General features: G+C 46.0%; 1 protein-coding gene across 2 annotated transcripts in view; it reads right to left on the bottom strand.

The window, feature by feature from the left end:
* SLC35B1 (solute carrier family 35 member B1) overlaps window positions 1-12153 on the bottom strand; it is a 41562-nt gene extending 29409 nt beyond the window's left edge. Inside the window, exons 1-2 of one of the 2 annotated variants that reach the window (XM_077252573.1) lie at window positions 12131-12153; window positions 3253-3354 (exon numbers count right to left, since the gene is read on the bottom strand). In XM_077252573.1, the coding sequence (XP_077108688.1) occupies window positions 3253-3354; window positions 12131-12138 (110 nt within the window). In that variant the 5' untranslated portion in view covers window positions 12139-12153. Of the gene's footprint in view, window positions 1-3252; window positions 3396-12130 lie in introns of those variants that run through there. The other variant, XM_077252572.1, reaches the window with a different exon arrangement.
* Between the last annotated feature and the right edge of the window lie 7562 nt (window positions 12154-19715).

Genomic DNA, 19715 nt, shown 5'->3' with positions numbered 1-19715 from the left:
ATAAGAAATTAATGTGAATAGTGACATGCTGTCCTTGTCTCACATTGGCACTGGCACACGTCAGGGATGCCAGCGCATAGATAGATGTCCTTTTATCTCAGCTGGCACCATGGCCTTGCTTGGTTTACCTGCAGCGATGGTGTAGAGGGAATGAGTGTGATCATTAAAGGTGTATTCTGTTATGATCCGGTGACTTTGGAGCCGCATGAACTTTCTCTGGAGTAGGTGGAAACTGTACTGACCGCAAAACCTGAACTAACACCGCAACTAGAAGTAGCCGTGGGGTGTGCCTAACAAACCCTAGACACCTCGACACAGCCGGAGGACTAAATACCCCTATAGATAGAAATAGGAATACTACCTTGCCTCAGAGCAGAACCCCAAAGGATAGGCAGCCCCCCACGAATATTGACTGTGAGTAGGAGAGGAAAGACACACACAGGCAGAAAACAGGATTCAGCAAAAGAGGCCACTCTAGCTAAATAGGGAAAGCTAGGACAGAATACTAAGCGGTCAGTATTAAAACCCTTCCAAAAATATCCACAGCAGATAATACAAAAAGTTCCACAATCTAACTAAAGACATGGAATGTATATCTGCCACTCCAGAGAATCCAACAAGACTGAGAAAATACTGACACAATCTAAGCTGGACAAAAAACACTGAATAGCACAGAATTATTAAGCACACAGCATGTGTGCCACAGAAACAAAACCAGACACTTATCTTTGCTGATTTGGCAGAAGGCAGAAGGAACCAAACCAGGACCAAAACCTCCCAACAACCATGGACAACTGGCAAGGACTAATGAATCCTGCACGCCTAAATACCCCAGTCAGAACTGCAATCAGCAGATACACCTGACCAGGACTGCAACTCAGGGACAACTGCATTACCACCTACAACCACCGGAGGGAGCCCAAAAGCAGAATTCACAACAGTATTCCCGTCACAGACATTTAGGCCATGTTCACACTTTGCGGCGTCCCTCTGCGGGTTCTCCCGCAGCGGAATTGATAAATCTGCAGGGCAAAACCGCTGCGGTTATCCCTGCAGATTTATCGCGGTTTGTTCCGCGGTTTCCGCTGCGGGATTACTCCTATACTATTGATGCTGCATATGCAGCAATATGCAGCATCACTAGTAATATTAAAAATAATAAAATTTGGTTATACTCACCCTCCGATGTCCAGATCTCCTGGGCGCTGCACCCGGCGCTCCGGTTCCAAAGATGCTGTGCCGAGAAGGACCCTTCGTGACGTCACGGTCATGTGACCGCGGCGTCATCATGGTCATGTGACCGCGACGTCACCGCAGGTCCTGTTCGCACAGCAACTCTGACCGGTCGGCCGCGTGCAGCGCTGAGAGGTGAGTATAACATGATTTTTTATTTTTATTCTTTTTTTTACCCCAAATATGGTTCCCAGGGCCTGGAGGAGAGTCTCCTCTCCTCCACCCCGGGTACCACCCGCACATTAACCGCTTACTTCCCGCAATGTGGGCACAGCCCCATGCGGGAAGTAAGCGGTTCAAGGCATTTCTATGTGTGCAGAATCGCTGCGATTCTGCACAAAGAAGTGACATGCTGCGGGTTTTAAACCGCTGCGTTTCTGCGCGGTTTTTCCCGCAGCATGTGCACAGCGGTTTGCGGTTTCCATAGGGGTTGCATGTAAATGGAAACGCTATGGAAACTGCTGCGGACCCGCAGCATCAAAATCGCCGCGGATCTGCGGTAAAAACCGCAAAGTGTGAACATGGCCTTATGGCATATCCAGTAGAGATAAGCAAATCGATTTGCAGGACCCTGGTCCAGGAGCTATGTCAATATTCCATGGTCAGGGATGGTTGCCCTGAATACTGTATCTTATCTGCCGGCATCCCCGGTGCCTCTTCTGATTAGTAAGGCTACGTTCACATTAGCGTTATGCGGCGCAGCGTCGGGCGCAGCCGCGGCGACGCATGCGTCATGCGCCCCTATATTTAACATGGGGGCGCATGGACATGCGTTGTCTTGCGTTTTGTGACGCATGCGTCATTTTGGCGCAACTGTCAGGGCGCAGAGGACGCTGCATGATGCAGTTTTTTCTGCGCCAAAAATCATGCAGAAAATTAACGCATGCGTCACAAAACGCTGCGTTGTGCATGCGTTTTGCATGCGTCGTGCGTTGCGTCGCCGACGCTGCGCCGCACAATGCTAATGTGAACGTAGCCTAAGCTTGTCGTGATGCACGCATAATGTTGCGCAGGGCTACTAATTAGACGAGGCGTTGGGAATGATGCAGGTAGTAGGAAGTTTGCAAGGTTGCTGTCTGGGGGCCACGGACTACTGATGTGGACACTGGACCTGAGTCCAGAGAATCGATTTGCTCACCTCTTGGATGAAGATGGCTCTTACTACAGTTATTGCTTTTCTACTCATTCTGTGTAACACAGGGGCCCCCTATTGGTCACCAGTTACAACTGCAACTTCTGCCTTTTCCGACACCTACACCGCTGGATTAAAATAATATGATTCTAATCCGCAAGGACTCTCGTTACATCGCCCCTACCAATTCTCATTCCATTGTATTAAAGCAGGCATCTGTGTGCCGCCGGCAGATAAACCTGGTGATTTCATGGAAGGCACATTTATGGAGCCATCTAATTGAAACTGTAATGCACATCCTGAGAAAGCGGGATCATGCAGATATCATTTTGCAAGCAAGAGAATTGATTTGAGCCTTTGTGGGTTGCATGAAAAAATCGGGCACCTCGGGGGGGGTCTAGACGAGGCGGAGCGCTGACGATGGTGTGGTGGGCAGGGGGCACAGTGACGGCAAGATGTATAATATAATTAAGTATTGGAGGGAATTTGCTCATGGGACTTCATAGATACCATGCGCATGGAGAACAGGAGGAACTAAGACTTGTGGATATGTGGAATAAGGGCTGGACCTAATATACTGAGTAGAAAAATATGGACTACGAGGATCTTTTGGGTCCCCTAGGCTCTAGGGCCTGGGTGCGACTGCATCCCTTGCACCCAACTGACTCACCCCACAGGATAGTGTGGCCCTATACCTGTGGAAACCTCCATGCATTTGTGCCTAGTGTTACATTTTGCCCATATTAAGAAGGTTTGGTGATGTCTATGTTCTTGGATAACTACTGATTTCTGAAACAAAGGGGTTCAATAGAGCTTTCTACCCCCTTTACTACAAGGACTTATACAGCTACCCAAGAGGGATGCCATGCTGATAACCAGCCACTCACCTGACATCACCAACAGCCGGATCCAAGACGCCCAGGTCTACATCTTTGCCATCCATTCTTTCTAAAGTGTGTTTTCCTTCTTGAACAGGAAGTGAACAGCGGCTGCCGGAGAAGAGACCGTCAGTCATAATTACGTGATTCTATATACTCCTAACAGGTTGTTTGCCAGCAAACTTTAAGGAAAGTCGTAGAAGCGTGAGGATACGTAAGCTGTGTACTTTGGGTGGGGGTGCACATTTGGCCGCTGACTGTAACCCATCCATTATTTAGCTGCGGGAATACAGTACAGAACCCACAGTGTAACTCTTCTTTGGCAAGTGTTGTTCCTGCTAACAGAGGACTCGAGAAGATCCTGCCAACTATATAATAGCAAACAGCAAGCTGTGGGGAGAAAAGGACATCTATGTACACATGAACTGGCGCTACAGATGTTTATATCACTGTGCTGGGCAATGGGGACGTAATGTGAACAATTAACCCGTGACTGCACCCTAAGCAAGGTTACAATTGTGCTCAAAAGTTTACATACCCCAGCAGAATTTTTGCTTTCTTGGCCTTTTTCCAGAGAATATGAATGATAACACCAAAACTGTTTCTCCACTCATGGTTAGTGGTTGGGTTAATCAATTTATTGTCAAACTACTGGGTTTAAATCATAATAACAACCCAAAACATCCAAATGACCCTGATCAAAAGTTCACATACCCCAATTCTTTATACCTTTTATTGCCCCCTCTAACATCAATGACAGCTTGAAGTCTTTTGTGGTAGTTGTGGATGAGGTTCTTTATTTTCTCAGATGGTAAAGCTGCCCACTCTTCTTGGCAAAAAGCCTCCAATTCCTGTAAATTCCTTGGCTGTCTAGCATGAACTGCACGGTTGAGATCTCCCCAGAGTGGCTCAATGATATTGAAGTCAGGAGACTGAGATGACCACACCAGAACCTTCACTTTGTTCTGCTGTAGCCAATGACATGTCGACTTGGCCTTGTGTTTTGGATCGTTGTCATGTTGGAATGTCCAAGTACATCCCATGCTCAGCTTCCGGGCTGATGATTTCAAACTTTCCTCCAGTATTGCTGATAACATGCTGTATTCATCTTTCCTTCAACTTCGACCAAGTTTCCTGCGCCTTTGTAGCTCACACATCCCCAAAACATCAGCGATCCACTTCTGTGCTTCACAGTAGGAATGGTTTTCCTTTCATCATAGGCCTTGCTGACCTCTCTCCAAATGTAACGATTATGGTTGTGGCCAAAAAATTCAATTTTGGTCTCATTACTCCACATTACCTTGTTCCAGAAGTTTTGAGGCTTGTCTCTGTTCTGTTTTGCGTATTGTAGGTGAGATACTTTGTGGCATTTGCACAGTAATGGCTTTCTTCTGGCGACTCGACCATGCAGCCCATTTTTCTTCAAGTGCCTCCTTATTGTGCATCTTGAAACAGCCACACCACTAGTTTTCAGACAGTCCAGTATTTCAGCTAATGTTATTTATGGGTTTTTCTTTGCATCACAAACTATTTTCCTGGCAGTTGTGGAGGAAATTTTTGTTGGTCTACCTGACTGTGGTTTCATGGTTTTGTTTTCACAGAGCCCCTGATTTTCCATTTGTTAATCACAGTTTGAACGCTGATGACTGGCTTTATCAATTACTTGGATATCTTTTTGTATCCCTTTCCTGTTTTATACAGTTCAACTACCTTTTCCCATAGATCCGTTGACAAGTCTTTTGCTTTCCCCATGACTCGCAATCCAGAAACATCAGTGGCTGGATGAAAGATGCAAGAGTCTGTCTGGATCCCAGAAACTCGCTCAGCTTTATGCACACAAATTGATTACAAGCAAACAGGTCACAGGTGAGGATGGTACCTTTAGTAACCATTCAAACCCATTTGTGTTAACTTCTGGTCATGTTATCAGGCCAAAATCACCAGGGTATGTGAACTTTTGATCAGGGTCATTTGGATGTTTTGGGTTGTCATGATTTAAAAAGAGCTCAGCTGTTCTAAGGTCCCTGTCCGCATTCTGTGCTCTGCAGTTTCAAAGTACCATCTTGCATATTTAGTTCTGCTGTTCATCAACCAAGGTGCCATCCAGTATACTCAGCTCCAGGTGCCTTCCCGACACTGCAGCCAGCTTACCTCTAGCCATCATCAGCTACTTCAGCCTTCTTTGTTCCGGCTAGTTCTCCTCGATTCCTCTTCCTCAAATTTTGGTGCCTGCTGCATTCCATCTTCTCAACTGGATCAAAGACTTTGAGGATCCACCTCGTCAGGTGAGACATAACATTTAGGAGGTCTACTCTTATTTTGTAACTGAGAAAGAGAACCGTGCGCACCACTATATGAGGTGCCAGGGTAGGCTCCAACTCCGTTAACAATAATAATAAGAAGCCCGGCACTCAACTTTGAAGTGATCAATCAACGGTTTGGAGAGATCAAAGGAACCATAACTGATTTAATGAGCCATTCGCAGTATCACTGTACCGTCCGTGTGTACTTACACGTGCATGGCTTAATCTTTGAGACAAGCATATGCTACTGGCAGGATCAACCAGGTAGTTAATCAGTTATGGTTCCTTTGATCTACTTTATCTCATCCCCAGTTCTTCCTACGAATGCGGCGCCCCTTTAAACCACCATCACACAGAGGAGCAGATATGAAGACTCAGTCATTTCATTTGGAGGTTTTTATTTTTCTATTATTAACTTTCTAATTTCCCGACTGACTGGCTGCCTGGTAGAGACGATGCAGAAAATTACTTCTACCTATGATGAGACATGGCTGTCCCCCAGTGCAGCCCCCTCCTGCCTTACCTGAGCAGTATATCACAGGGAGTGTCTATTCTTCTCTGCATTTACAGACACTTGCATTGTTCCAGTTCATTTCATAAGTCACAGTGTTCCAGGAGCTGCTCTGAGTCCCCGGTGTCACCTCCCTCTACACACAGGGATCACGCTGACCCGACTGAAAAAGGCCAGGTTCATTATGACCACTTCTATCTGACCCTTTCCTTCTATAAAAAAATGAATGCAAGTCATCACTTAAAGTTTAACTAAACTTTCACTACTTTTTTGACATGGTGTAGCCCCTCTGAAGCCCTGTTGATCAATGTGGATTTTGCAGCAGAATCCTCTCCGAAATCCATGTACCGAGTCTGAAGGTACATTCATGCTTTTTTATGAGGATTTTGACATGTATTCTGCTCCAAAAGGCTGCCGTCACACTAGCAGTATTTGGTCAGTATTTTACATCAGTATTTTCCTTCTGTCATCATTGGGCAGAAAAGTATTCACATCGACATCAGTATTTGTAAGACAAAACCAGGAATGGAACAATTAGGGGAAAAGTATAATAGAAACACGTCACCACTTCTGCATTTATCACCCACTCCTGGTTTTGGCTTACAAATACTGATGTAAAATACTGACCAAATACTGCTAGTGTGACGGCAGCCAAATTCCTATCAAAAACTTCGTCAAGCACTCTTTATGGGCATGTTCATAAAGAGTTTTTGGTGCAGAAACTCTCCAAATCCTCCTTCAAATCTCAAAACTCCTCAAAATCAAGTTTCTGCTCTAAAAACTGTTCAATAAGATCTTGTGCACATACCCTAAAGAAGCTTTCAGAAACTTCAGAGTATGGTCACAGGGAATTTTGGTTTGGGAGTCATGTTTTCCGTGAAGCACTTTTGAAGAGATTTTTGAAGTATTTTTTTCTATGAACTTTTTTAGTATTTTGACTTGACAGTTTGGAGAATGTGCATTAGTGAGTGTTCATATTGAGGTGTTTTTGATGAGTTTTCGGGGAAGAAACTCTCCCAATATTATGAGGAGTTCAAAAACCTTGAGTTTTATTGGAGAATTGGATTATGTGTACACGTCATAATTTTTTCCAGGTCAAAGCGCTTCAGGAGAATGCTGGTGGTCGTTTTCCTGAGGTGGCTTCTCTGTCGTTCTTGCTGCATCTCTGCCGGTGGTGGCTTTCAGTCTATATTGTTAATTAGGGCGCAGTCAGGTGACCGTATAAATTGGACCACAATGCACGGACTGGTTGGAGGGTCTCCTGACCCAAGCATGACTTCTTCATAAAAATATATGAAGCTGTCACGTTCGAGCTGGGAGACCAGCTGACCAGTCCGTGCATTCTGGTCTGATCTCGGTCCGATTTGTATGGTCGTCTGACAGCGCCCTTATAGAGAGATTAATGTGCGTCACTTTTTAACTGCTGAATTGGGAAGCATTTTAAAAACGGCTATGTCATTTTGACCTTGCCATGCATTATGCCCACTTTATGGGGCTATTTTCCGGGCGGAATCCCTCTGAAATTGACGGTGTTCTCTTACCCATGGAGAGTTTCTGCTCTGAAAATACCCTAAAATAAGCAGCATGCCTGCTTTTTTTTGCAGTTTTCAAAACCTCGTTGGAAACTAAAAAGATTTTGGCTTAGGATGTGGATTTTGGAGCAGATCTGCTTTAACATTTTCATCCAAAAACTCATTGTGAATGAAGCCAAATCTAAACTACAGGAGCGCATGCAGGTAATAGTTAACTTGGGAGCTGGCACAGACGTGACATTGCAGGTACTGGGGCCGTGTTTCTGTGTGAAGCTGAGCCAGACACAGATCATGAGGTTGTATTACAATTTCAATTGAATCTTTGCTCCCAGAGGCCCCTATGTACAAGGCAAACTCATTCTGCATTCAAAAGAGTGGTCTCAGAGCACAGCAGACGCCCCCTGGGTATTTTTGGAACTAATTAAGAGAGAAAGAGAAATTAAAAAAACAAACCAGAAGCAGAAACGCTTTCTCAGCCATCAACTTACACTGCTAAATATTAGAGAACCGGGGAGAGAGAAAGGAAGTAATAGGTACGAGGCGACTCGCCTTAATGACTCCTTCTCAGATAAGCTGAATTGACACAACAAGGCGCATTTCTAAAAAGCGAAAGTGTCATTTCAACAATCTTTTTTTCTTGTTGGCAGCTTGGTGCAATTTGTATGTGACATAAGGACAAATTCACCAAAAATATTGCACAATTGTAGTGTCATTCATGGGCAAATGTCAGGGACTGAAGGGTCATGGTGTCCTGGGTACACTACTGCACAAGTTAGGCCGTGTTCACATGAGTGTATATCAAATCGTCCGTTTTACCTCCAGAAAAAAATGTTGATTTTTCATCCGTGTTGTCATCTGTGTGTCCGTTTTTATGTCCGTATGCCATCCGTGTTTCCGTTTTTATGTCCATATGCCATCCGTGTTTCCGTTTTTATGTCCATATGCCATCCGTGTGTCCGTTTTTATGTCCGTATACCATTTGTCTGTCCGTTTTTATGTCCGTATGCCATCCGTGTGTCCGTTTTTTGTCTGCACACCATTCGGGTGTCCGGTTTTATGTACGCATGTCATCTGGGTGTCCGTTTTTTATGTCTGCACACCATTCGGGTGTCCGGTTTTATGTCCGCATGTCATCTGGGTGTCCGTTTTTTATGTCTGCATGCCATTTGGGTGTCTGATTTTATGTCCGCATGCCACCCCGGTGTCCATTTTAATGTCCGTATGCCATCCGTGTGTCCATTTTTTATGTCTGCATACCATCTGTATGTCAATTTTTTTTATGTCTGCATACCATCCAGGTGTCCATTTTTTATGTCCGGATGCCATCCGTGTGTCCGTTTTTTATGTCCAGATGCCTTTTGTGTGTCTTTTTATGTCCGTATGCCATCCGTGTGTCCATTTTTTATGTCTGCATACCATCCGTGTGTCCGTTTTTTACGTCCAGATGCCTTTTGTGTGTCTTTTTATGTCCAGATGCCTTTTGTGTGTCTTTTTATGACCATATGCCATCCATATGCATTTTTTATGTCTGCATAACATCAGTGTGTCCGTTTTTTATGTCCAGATGCCTTTTGTGTGTTTTTTTATGTCCGAATGCCATCCGTGTGTCTTTTTTATATCCGCATGATCAAAACTGATAGGATATGGACACCACAAAAACCAATGCAAGTCAGTAGGGTAATTCACATGAACATTTCTACACATGAATCGATAGTCTACGTGAAAAAAATCTCAGCAGGCACTACTTTGATCCGTATTCTGGATCAGACTCACTGATTATAAGTCAATGGGTGTGTAAAGAAAAGGATCATATAGGGGTTACCATCCATACGTCATGCGTTTTACGCAGATACCTAACAATGATAAAGATAGGAAACTGTATTTGTCCTTAATTATCTATTAAATTGTTCATATAAAAACGGATGCCGTACAGATGTACAGAATAGGCACACGGATGAAGAATTGTCAGTTTTTTCGGAAAGTAAAAAGAATCATTTCCATAAGCTTGTGCTAACCTGGCCTTATAATAAGTGAGTCTGATCCAGAATCAAAGTAGGGAATGCTGCAATTTTTTGGTTACACACAGAACATCAATGATCTAACACATTGACTTGCATTGGTTACCGTGCTGTCCGAATGCTATCAGTTTTGCATGCAGCACACGAAAGTTTAATACGTTCATCTTAAAAAGCCCTTACACAATTTTTTTTTAATTAAATATGTGTATATGTGCATGTAATGTAGTTTTAATGTATTCATATTCTCATCAGAGACGTAGCTTGGGTTTTGTTTGGGGGGGGCAAAACTTCTGAGTGGGCCCCTAACCAGGTAACCCTGATTACAACTATGTTGGCGCACCCCAATTGTGGGTATAGGAGAACCTCAGCAGACGACAGCGCTGTTACTAAGAAAAATCTCTGTAAAAAGACCAACACTGATATTACTGCCATACGGTGACATATAGTGGTAGATACCAGTGCTGCAGAATATATAAGAGATCACAGCACAGTTACAGATGATGACTTACTGCTGATGTTCTTTCTGATGGAATCGTTCACTTTTTTCATCTTTTCCATCTGGCCCAGCCCGCCATGACAACTTCTTCCAGCCACGACTCGTCTGCAAAGTTTACAACAAAGTCACAATTGATTTCTCACATTTCCAGCACCATCCCCATCAAATCCCAACCGACACAAACACCTTAGGCTACGTTCACATTAGCGTTGTGCGACGCAGCATCGGGCGCCACTGCGTCGCCGCATGCGTCATGCACCCCTATATTTAACATGGGGGCGCATGGACATGCGTCGCACTTGCGTTTTGTGACGCATGCGTCCCTGCAGCGCACGCGTCCGGGCGCACAGGACGCAGCAAGTTGCATTTTTGGTGCGTCCAAAATCAAGCAAAAAAAGGACGCATGCGTCACAAAACGCTGCGTTGTGCATGCGTTCACATTTGCGTTGTGCGTTGCGTCGCCAACGCTGCGGCGCACAACGCAAATGTGAACGTAGCCTTATCCTGCTGGTATCCCAATGCTGAGCCGCTGCTGCCATATGTGTCCCTATTACTGCATCTACTGTGTGGTACAGTGTGAAATCTAACAGGTGAAAGAACCCTCTGGAATATATTAATGCCCTGTGCAAGTACCACAGAAAACAGTGCCCACGTTTGGTCCCCTAGAAAGTAATAATGCCCTCTGTGTGCCCCTTTCACAGTCACAGTAATCTTAGTTCCCCTATAACAATAAGTGCACACTTAATAATGTCCCGCGTCTCCCCCTGCACAGCTCTCCTATACACAGTATAATGACCTCTCACTGTATTGTACCCACCACAAAGTATACTGACCCCTTAGTAGCCCCAACTGTTTGATGACCCCATCACTGTATGATGGCCCCCACACTGTACAAAGACCCCCACATTAGCTCCCACACTGTATGATGGCCCCCTCACTCTGATAGCCCCATAAATAGCCTCCATATGGTATAATATGTACCCCATAGTCCTCCATATAGCATAATGCACTCCTCATAGGCCTCTATATAGTATAATGCACTCCCCATAGGCCTCTACACAGTATACTGCACTCCTCATAGGTCTCTATATAGTATAATACACTCCCCATAGTCCTTCATATAGTATAATGCACTCCCAGTATGGTATATGGTATAATGCACTGCTTATAGGCCTCTCTATAGTATAATGCACTCTCCATAGGCTTCTATATGGTATAATGCACTGCACATAGGCCTCCATATATTATAATGCACTCTCCATAGGCTTCCATATGGTATAACTCACTGCCTATAGGCCTCTATATGGTATAAAGCACTCTCCATAGGCTTCCACATGGTATAACACACTGCCCATAGGCCTCTATATAGTATAATGCACTCTATATGCTCCAATATGGTATAACGCACTGCTTATAGGCCTCTAAATAGTATAATGCACTCTCCATAGGCTTCCACATGGTATAATGCACTGCCCATAGGCCTCTATATAGTATAAAGCGCTCTATAGGCTTTCATATGGTATAATGAAGTGCCCATAGCCCTCTATATAGTATAATGTACTCTCCTTAGGCTTCCATATGGCATAATGCATTGCCCATAGGCTTCCATATAGTATAAAGCACTCTTCGTAGGCTTCCATATGTTATAAGGCACTGCCCATAGTCCTTCATATAGTATAATGCACACTCCATAGGCCTCTATATAGTATAATGCACTCCCTATAGGCTTCCATGTGGTATAATGCACTGCCCATAGGCCTCCATATAGTATAATGCACTCCCCATAGGCCTATATATAGTATAATGCACTCCCCATAGGCCCCCCACTCTGGTGCTCGCGAGCCCCAGAGGGGCCCGGCGGCAGTGCAGGGAGATTGGGTCTCTCTGCTCTGCCGCAGAGTTTAACTGTATGGACACCCTTTCCATGCCAGTACAGTTAACAGTAGCATAGCTCTGGGTGGGCCCCTCATAGCATGGGGTCCAGGGCGACTAACCCCCATTGCCCTGCTGCGCTGATTCTAACCTACCACTGCATTCTCTGATGTCAAGTGCCGTTCTGCTCCTCTTCTCAGTGATGTAACCGTGATTCCAACTAGCCGGCTCACTCCGGAAGTTTCTTTTACAATGAAAGCCAGTTCTGTTCTGCGGTTCTCTGTACATGGCCTGTGCAGACTCGTTTGAGAGGGATTCTGTCCCGTCTCTGTCTTCAGCTTCAAGACACATCCAGACTGGTGCACGCGGTCTGTGCATTCACCAGCTAACACATTTGCCTCTGCTACATCCAGCAGCCGGACACTTCCTCTGGAGACTATCAGTCCATGAAGCTACTTCCTGGTTCTTAGCAAAACCCTGCAGGCACATCTAATCAACACCCCTCCCAGCTCACCCCCCTGCGCAGAACTGGGATTTAGTCCTGTCCTTCCCAGCTATGCTACAATAAATATATACGGTATCCACATTTAATGAAAAATATATATTCAGGGGAGGACTTCTTCATCCATATGTCATGCGTCTTTCATGGATCCACTGCAATTATAAAGACAGGAAAATATATTTGACCTTTATTATTTATTAAATTGATGATGCAAAAAAACGGTGACGTACGGATAGAAAAAACAGACACACAGATTGCATATGTATGAAAATTAGTCATTTTGGGGGGATAGAGGGGGGTGTAACGCAGATGATGTTGCATATGCTATTGTGAAACTTGTCTTAAAGCAGTGGTTGATGGGCTTACATGCTGGTAGCTCCCTGCTTGCCAGTATCTTCCCTCCCCTGTAACCTAAAGATCTGCCCCCAAAGAATCCTGTGAGCCACACCTCATGGGAAAGGCCATAAAAATTAGGATTAAATAAAAAGACCAGTATCTCTGGAATCCTATGCCGAATTAACGAAAAAATCACTTCGGGAAGTATACACTGATTTCTACAGTGTTGCAGTACTTTGCTCTTTTCTTTGACACAATGATTTATTTTTGGAATTTTTGGAACAACAGAAGACCCTTATAGCCATTGGTGTCTGATGTGTAACAGATAAGGCAAACAGACATTTTCCGTTTTCTGTTTGTATGATGAAGCAGAAGGCTGGAATTATTTAGCACAAATATAACCAAAACAATTCTAAAAAGAAATAAAAGTTTTAGGCTGTGTACACATTTGCAATGGAGGCACTGTTGCAAATTCCAGCAGAATCGGGGCCAGATGTACCGTATGTGCCAATGATAGGACCCATTGTAAGCATAGCAGAAGATGGAAACAAAAAATGGCCAACAAAACACTCATTTTTTGGGTGATAAGATCGTCTTTGCGGGTAGAAAAACTGTGTAAGTACGGGATGTGCTGACAATAACATGATGCAAGAATATGATACATAACACAATGATCACAGTAAAGATCGTTCTGTTTCCATCAGCACTTGTAAACCAGTGAAGCGCCAATCTACTTGCATATAGTCCATCAGCGCTCAATAATGGGCCAATTCAGATCAGAAACTAGACATGTAAACGCACGCAGATACATACATATATCAGAATGCCTAACTATAGTTCCTACATCTGTATAGGAGGCCATAATACAGAAGCTCCAGACTGAAATAAATACAGTCCCCCGACAATCCAGACCCCAGCCAATAAGTCCCTATTTATAGACCATAGATCTGTCCTTTATACAGACCTTGGCCCAGTCTCTCTCAATATACAGTACATACCATTAGACCTCAAACCAAACACCCATTTACAGACCCCAAACCAGATGACCCCCAGTTTAAAGATCCCGGGCCTATGTACAGTCCTCAGACCAGAATCTTCTGGATACAGCCCTCAGCCCCCTCCAGGTACTGATCTAAGACAAGACTAGCTTAGACATCTCAAAGCCTTTTTTACCCCTATTCTGTAAGCGCTGAGTTCCCTGACAATTGGCGAATGGGATTTTATATAAATGGAGATCACTATGGGGAAGTATCTCCTGTATGACAAATTCGGCACTGTGTTGTACTTTCTATGATAAACAGACTTGAAGTTCGCGTGTTGACCAGGGGTTTTCCTGGCACTATGTTTTTAACTTTAAAAAATGATCTGCTGTCTCTATAATGAGCTTCGTAATTATTGGTTACCTTTATTTTCATTTTTTAGCTCCCTTCAGCCATAGTTGTGTTTTTTCATTGTACACATCCAGACCTTCTAGCCAGCTCTCTATCAGTCCCTCTAGAGGCAGAGCTCACACACTCCCACCCTCTGTACCCACTCTTACCTACAAAGCACCATCCTTAGACTCCTATACGGTCTCAAGAGAGGGTAAATAGCTGTACTCAGTTTTTCCTTCCTAAAATACCTCCCACTTTACCTAGAATGTGTTCAGACTTCCCTATGGTTACTGATGTTAGAGTAGCTGACACTGGCTCATTGTACTATATGAGATACGAGTCATATAATGTACATAGTTCCCAACAGTGGGACAGTCCTGAATTTGGGAGAACTGTCTCGCGGTCCTTGGAAGGTCAGGACCAGTACAGTATATAAAACTGAGTTAATTGCTTAGTAGTTTCTCCTGCTCTTTCCGTCTCTTGAGGAGGACCAACCATCTATGTCCTCTGTACATACTTCTATTCATTATTTAATTCTCGTTTCCTGAAGTTTAGTTTCCCCAGAATTTGAACACCCAACCTGTATCATTGGAGGCAGCAGCACTAGCCATTGGCTACAGCGCTAAATCTGAGAGAATTTTCTGTACCTGAATGTGCATAATATTCTTCTTCTGTACAGGCGCACTATACCAGTGCATTTTTTCATACATGAATTACTTTCCATGAATATAATATATACACACTTTTTTATCACTATTATTATCTAATCCCATCTGTGTGTTAGGGGTCGAGTTCCCGCCTCTGCACAGGGGGAATCTCGAACCATCTCCGCTGCGGTCTCCCATTCTTCTCCAGCCGCAGTGGAGTCATCGGTCCCTGCGTCTGGCTCAGCCTGATACGGTGCAGCTGGTTACTGCTGCCTTTCCAGGCTCAGCCATTGTAGCCAGTACTGGTCAGCGGGAGCAGACATCTCTGGGACTAAGTCCTGCTTTTCCCCTTCTGAGCATGCCTAGGGTAAGTCCTCTCATTGGAGGTCGGGGGTCACATGCTTAGGTACTACAGCAGCTCCCATTGGTCCTCTAGGAAGGTCCTGAAGTGGCTCAGGTACTGTAGCAGCTCCCATTGGTCCTCTAGGAAGGTCCTGTAGTTGCTGCACTAGTATCAACTAAGTTGTGTGTTCTGCGCCAGTGTGGTCATGTGTATGTGGTTTCAGGGTTTGGCTGAATTAAGCCCCTAGAATACTGGCACCTCCGGTGAGGAGTTTTGTGTGAGTGCATTCAGGGCCCAGCTGAAATAAGCCCCTAGAATACCGGCACCTCCTGTGAGGAGTTTTGCGTGTGCTATTCTGACTGCATGACCACTGTTCGCTCTATTTGGTAGCTGTGTTCCTCTGTGAGGTTAACAAGGCACAGCGTTCTCTTGCCTTAAGTGACTCTGTGAAGTAACAGAGTTAACTTATACCGCCATATAGTACCGTCAGTTACTAGCAGCGGGTTTTACTCCTGCACGGTGGACCCCGGGTTGCGAACGCACCTATTTCTCCATAAATATATATTTGGTGCGTTCCGCCGAACCCTAACATAATACTAGCACCAGGGTCTGGCTAGTAAATGGTGGATAAACAGCAATCTTTGCGGTGCATCCAGCAGCTGGAGGGTAGGTTGACGGCTCTCGAGCGCTGAACCTCAGCAGTGGATGTTACCGCAGTTGCTGTTCAGGCTGCTAGCGTGGCTGCAGCAACCTTGTCCACTGCCACCCCTGTTCCGACTCTTTCTCGCCTCCCGCTACAGAGAAATTTTCTGGAGATAGTAAAGCTTGTAGGGGTTTCGTGAGCCAGTGCTCTACACATCTTGAGCTTCTGGCGATCATGTGGTGCAGAGTGCTTCGCTGTTCCTGAGCACTCTGAAACAGGTCTTTTTAGGACCTCGAGTCACCCATGATACGGTGCTCCAACTGTTGGCATTGACTCAGGGCTCGTCCTTGGTCAGCCATTTTGCCATCCGCTTCCGTACCCTAGCATTTGAGCTGGAGTGGTCGGACAAAGCCCTTATCCCTATATTTTGGAGGGGACTGGCTGACCACGTGAAGGATGCTCTGGCCACTAGGGAGTTTCCCGCCACACTGGAGGAGTTAATAACTGTGTCCACTCGTATTGACCTCCGTTTTCACGAGCGGAGGTTAGAGCGAGTCCAGTGTAGGCAGAGGTTTCGGCTGGCTTCCACCTTCGCCAAACCTTTGGAATCTCTGGTCCTGGTTCCTGAGTCGCATGAGGCCATGGAAGTGTCACGAGCGGGATCTAAGTCCCGGACCATTCGTGCACTCACGGTCTGTCATGTTTGCCAGCGGTCAGGACATCTTGCCACCAGATCTCCCCAGCGGTCGATGAAACGTCAGCGTCTAGTGGTAGTAGGTGGAGGTACACTAGACACGGCGATGTTTGCCTCCAAATTGTCCTTTAAGGGGACAATTACTATAGGCTCATTCTCCCACTCGGTAGAGCTCTGCGTGGATTTTGGGGCGGAGGGCAATTTTATGTCTTCTGCCTTCGCCCAACGTCACGCAATTCCCCTGGTAATGCTAGCTCAACCAGTTACCTTACGAGTGGTGAATGGGTCGACAATGCCCTCTCAGATAACACCCCAGACCATCCCTTTCACTCTGTCCATGTCCCCGGGGTTGAGTCTATCCGTTATCTCTCCCGGAGACAGAGACAATATCACAGTACATCCAGGAAAATTTGGCAAGAGGATTCATTAGGAAGTCAGTGTCACCTGCAGGGGCTGGGTTCTTCTTCGTGCAGAAGAAGAACGGGGAACTACGTCCATGTATAGACTACAGGGGTCTTAACGCCATCACCATTAAGAATAAATATCCCCTGCCAGGGATGGGCACTATGAATATCTAGTGATGCCCTTTGGGCTCTGTAATGCCCCAGCCATTTTCCAAGACTTTGTAAATGATATATTCCGGGATATGCTTTCCACCTCGGTTGTAGTCTATCTGGATGATATCCTCATCTACTCTCCAGATATTGACTCCCACCGGAGAGATGTTTGCAAAGTCTTCGACCTCTTACGAGCTAATTCCCTCTACGCCAAGTTGGAGAAATGTGTGTTTGAGCAGGAGTCCTTACCTTTCCTTGGCTATATCATCTCCCCCCAGGGATTGGCTATGGATCCTGCCAAACTACAGGCTGTGATGGACTGGCATGAACCCCATTCTCTTAAAGCGGTGCAGCGCTTTATGAGGTTCATTAACTATTATCGCCAGTTCATTCCTCATTTCTCAACTTTGGTAGCTCCCTTGGTAGCCCTCAACAAGAAGGGAGCAAATCCCAAATTGTGGTCTGAGGAGGTCTCCAAGGCCTTCACTTCTGTTAAGTCCCATTTTGCTAGCGCTCCCATCCTACATCGCCCCAATGTAGATAAGCCGTTTATAATGGAGGTGGATGCCTCTTCCGTTGGTGGAGCAGTCCTCTTTCAAAAGGATGCTCAAGGTTGGAAGCATCCTTGCTTCTTCTTTTCCAAGACCTTCACACCAGCGGAGAGGAATTATTCCATTGGTGACAGGGAGTTGTTAGCAATAAAGTTGGCCTTCTCTAAGTGGAGACATCTTTTGGAGGGGGCTCGCTTTCCTTTCCAAGTATTCACAGACCACAAGAATTTGGTTTACCTACAGACAGCCCAGCGGTTAAATTCTTGCCAGGCCAGATGGTCCTTGTTCTTCTCCCGGTTCCATTTCACCCTCCATTTCCTTTCCGGGGAGAAGAACATTCGTGCCAACGCTCTTTCTTGCTCCGTTGTATCATCATCTGAGGAGGAAGAGGAGCCTCGGCTTATTGTCCCTACCGAGAGTCTGAGAACTGTGGCCCTGGTTTCGCTAGAGTCTTTGCCTCCAGGCAAGACTTTTGTACCATCCAGTCTGCGTCCAGAGGTTCTCTCTTGGGCTCACTTGTCCAGGGTGAGTGGACATTTTGGGTCCAAAAGGACATCTGAGCTACTGGTGAGGACATACTGGTGGCCGCATATGGCCTGTGACGTCGCAGACTATGTTCGGGCGTTTGTCTCCTGCGCCAAGAACAAGTCTCCTCGTCAATGGCCAGCTGGGTTGCTTTACCCCCTGCCGGTGGCGGACAGGCCCTGGGAGATGGTCAGGATGGATTTTGTGGTGGGCTTACCCAAGTCTCCTAGCTGCACCATTATTTGGGTGATCACCGACCATTTTTCCAAAATGGTGCGCTTGGTGCCTCTTCCACGGCTACCTTCTGCACGGGCGCTGGCAGCATTGTTTATCAAACACATCTTTCGCCTACACGGTATGCCGGACAAAATTGTCAGTGACCGGGGTCCCCAGTTTGCATCTCAAATCTGGAGAGAGCTTTGTCGTCTACTCAGCATTGAGTTGAATCTCTCCTCTGCATATCATCCCGAGATGAATGGGTTGGTAGAGAGGGCCAATCAGACTCTGGTCACAAATCTACGTCATTTTGTTCCTTCCAGGCAGGATGACTGGGCATCCTTGCTACCATGGGCGGAGTTTGCGCTTAACAATACCGTAGCCGACTCCACCAGTCAGACTCCATTCCTCCTTAATTTCAGCCAGCATCCGCGTGTCCCTGTGCCCATGCCCGTGTTTTCTACCGACTCCAGGGTGGCAGACTGGGCTGTGGAGGCACGGAACATTTGGGACCGAACTCAGGATGCCATTCGGGCCTCCAAGGAGAGAATGAGGTCCTCCGCCGATGCTCATCGGCGCCCCGCTCCGACCTTTGCTCCTGGCGACTTAGTGTAATAATAATAATAATCTTTATTTTTATATAGCGCTAACATATTCCGCAGCGCTTTACAGTTTTGCACACATTATCAGTGTGGCTCTCCGCCCGTAACATCAGGCTGCGTGTTGAGTCCACTAAGTTTGCACCTCGCTACTTGGGTCCCTTCAAGGTCCTTGAGCAGGTTAACCCTGTGGTCCACCTTCTGGCCCTCCACGCCTAGGTATCACCGACACCTTTCATGTGTCCCTCTTGAAGCCCGTATACATGTCCCTGTTCTCCGAGTCATCTGCCGGGACATCGGGTTCGTCTATGGGCGATTACGAGGTGAACACTATTTTGGGGTGCAAGGTGGTACGTGGCAAGAAATTTTATTTGGTGGACTGGAAGGGTTATGGCCCAGAGGATAGGTCTTGGGAACCTACTGAGCACATTCGAGCTCCGCAGCTCATTGCGGCCTTTGAGCGTAGGGAGGTCATTGGAGGGGGGGGTAATGTTAGGGGTCGAGTTCCCGCCTCTGCACAGGAGGAATCTCGAACCATCTCCGCTGCGGTCTCTCATTCTTCTCCAGCCACAGTGGAGCCTGCTCAGCCTGATACGGTGTGGTTGGTTACTGTTGCCTTTCAAGGCTCTGCCATTGTAGCCAGTACTGGTCAGCCGCGAGCAGACGTCTCTGGGACTCGTCTCTGGGACTAAGTCCTGCTTTTCCCCTTCTGAGCATGCCCAGGGTAAGTCCTCTCATTGGAGGTCGGGGGTCA

The sequence above is a fragment of the Ranitomeya variabilis genome, chromosome 4 (genome assembly GCF_051348905.1).
Source record: "Ranitomeya variabilis isolate aRanVar5 chromosome 4, aRanVar5.hap1, whole genome shotgun sequence".
In the NCBI taxonomy this organism is placed as follows: domain Eukaryota; kingdom Metazoa; phylum Chordata; class Amphibia; order Anura; family Dendrobatidae; genus Ranitomeya; species Ranitomeya variabilis.
The sequence above is the reverse complement of the archived record's forward strand: the minus strand, read 5'-3'. Positions and strand labels throughout refer to the sequence as shown.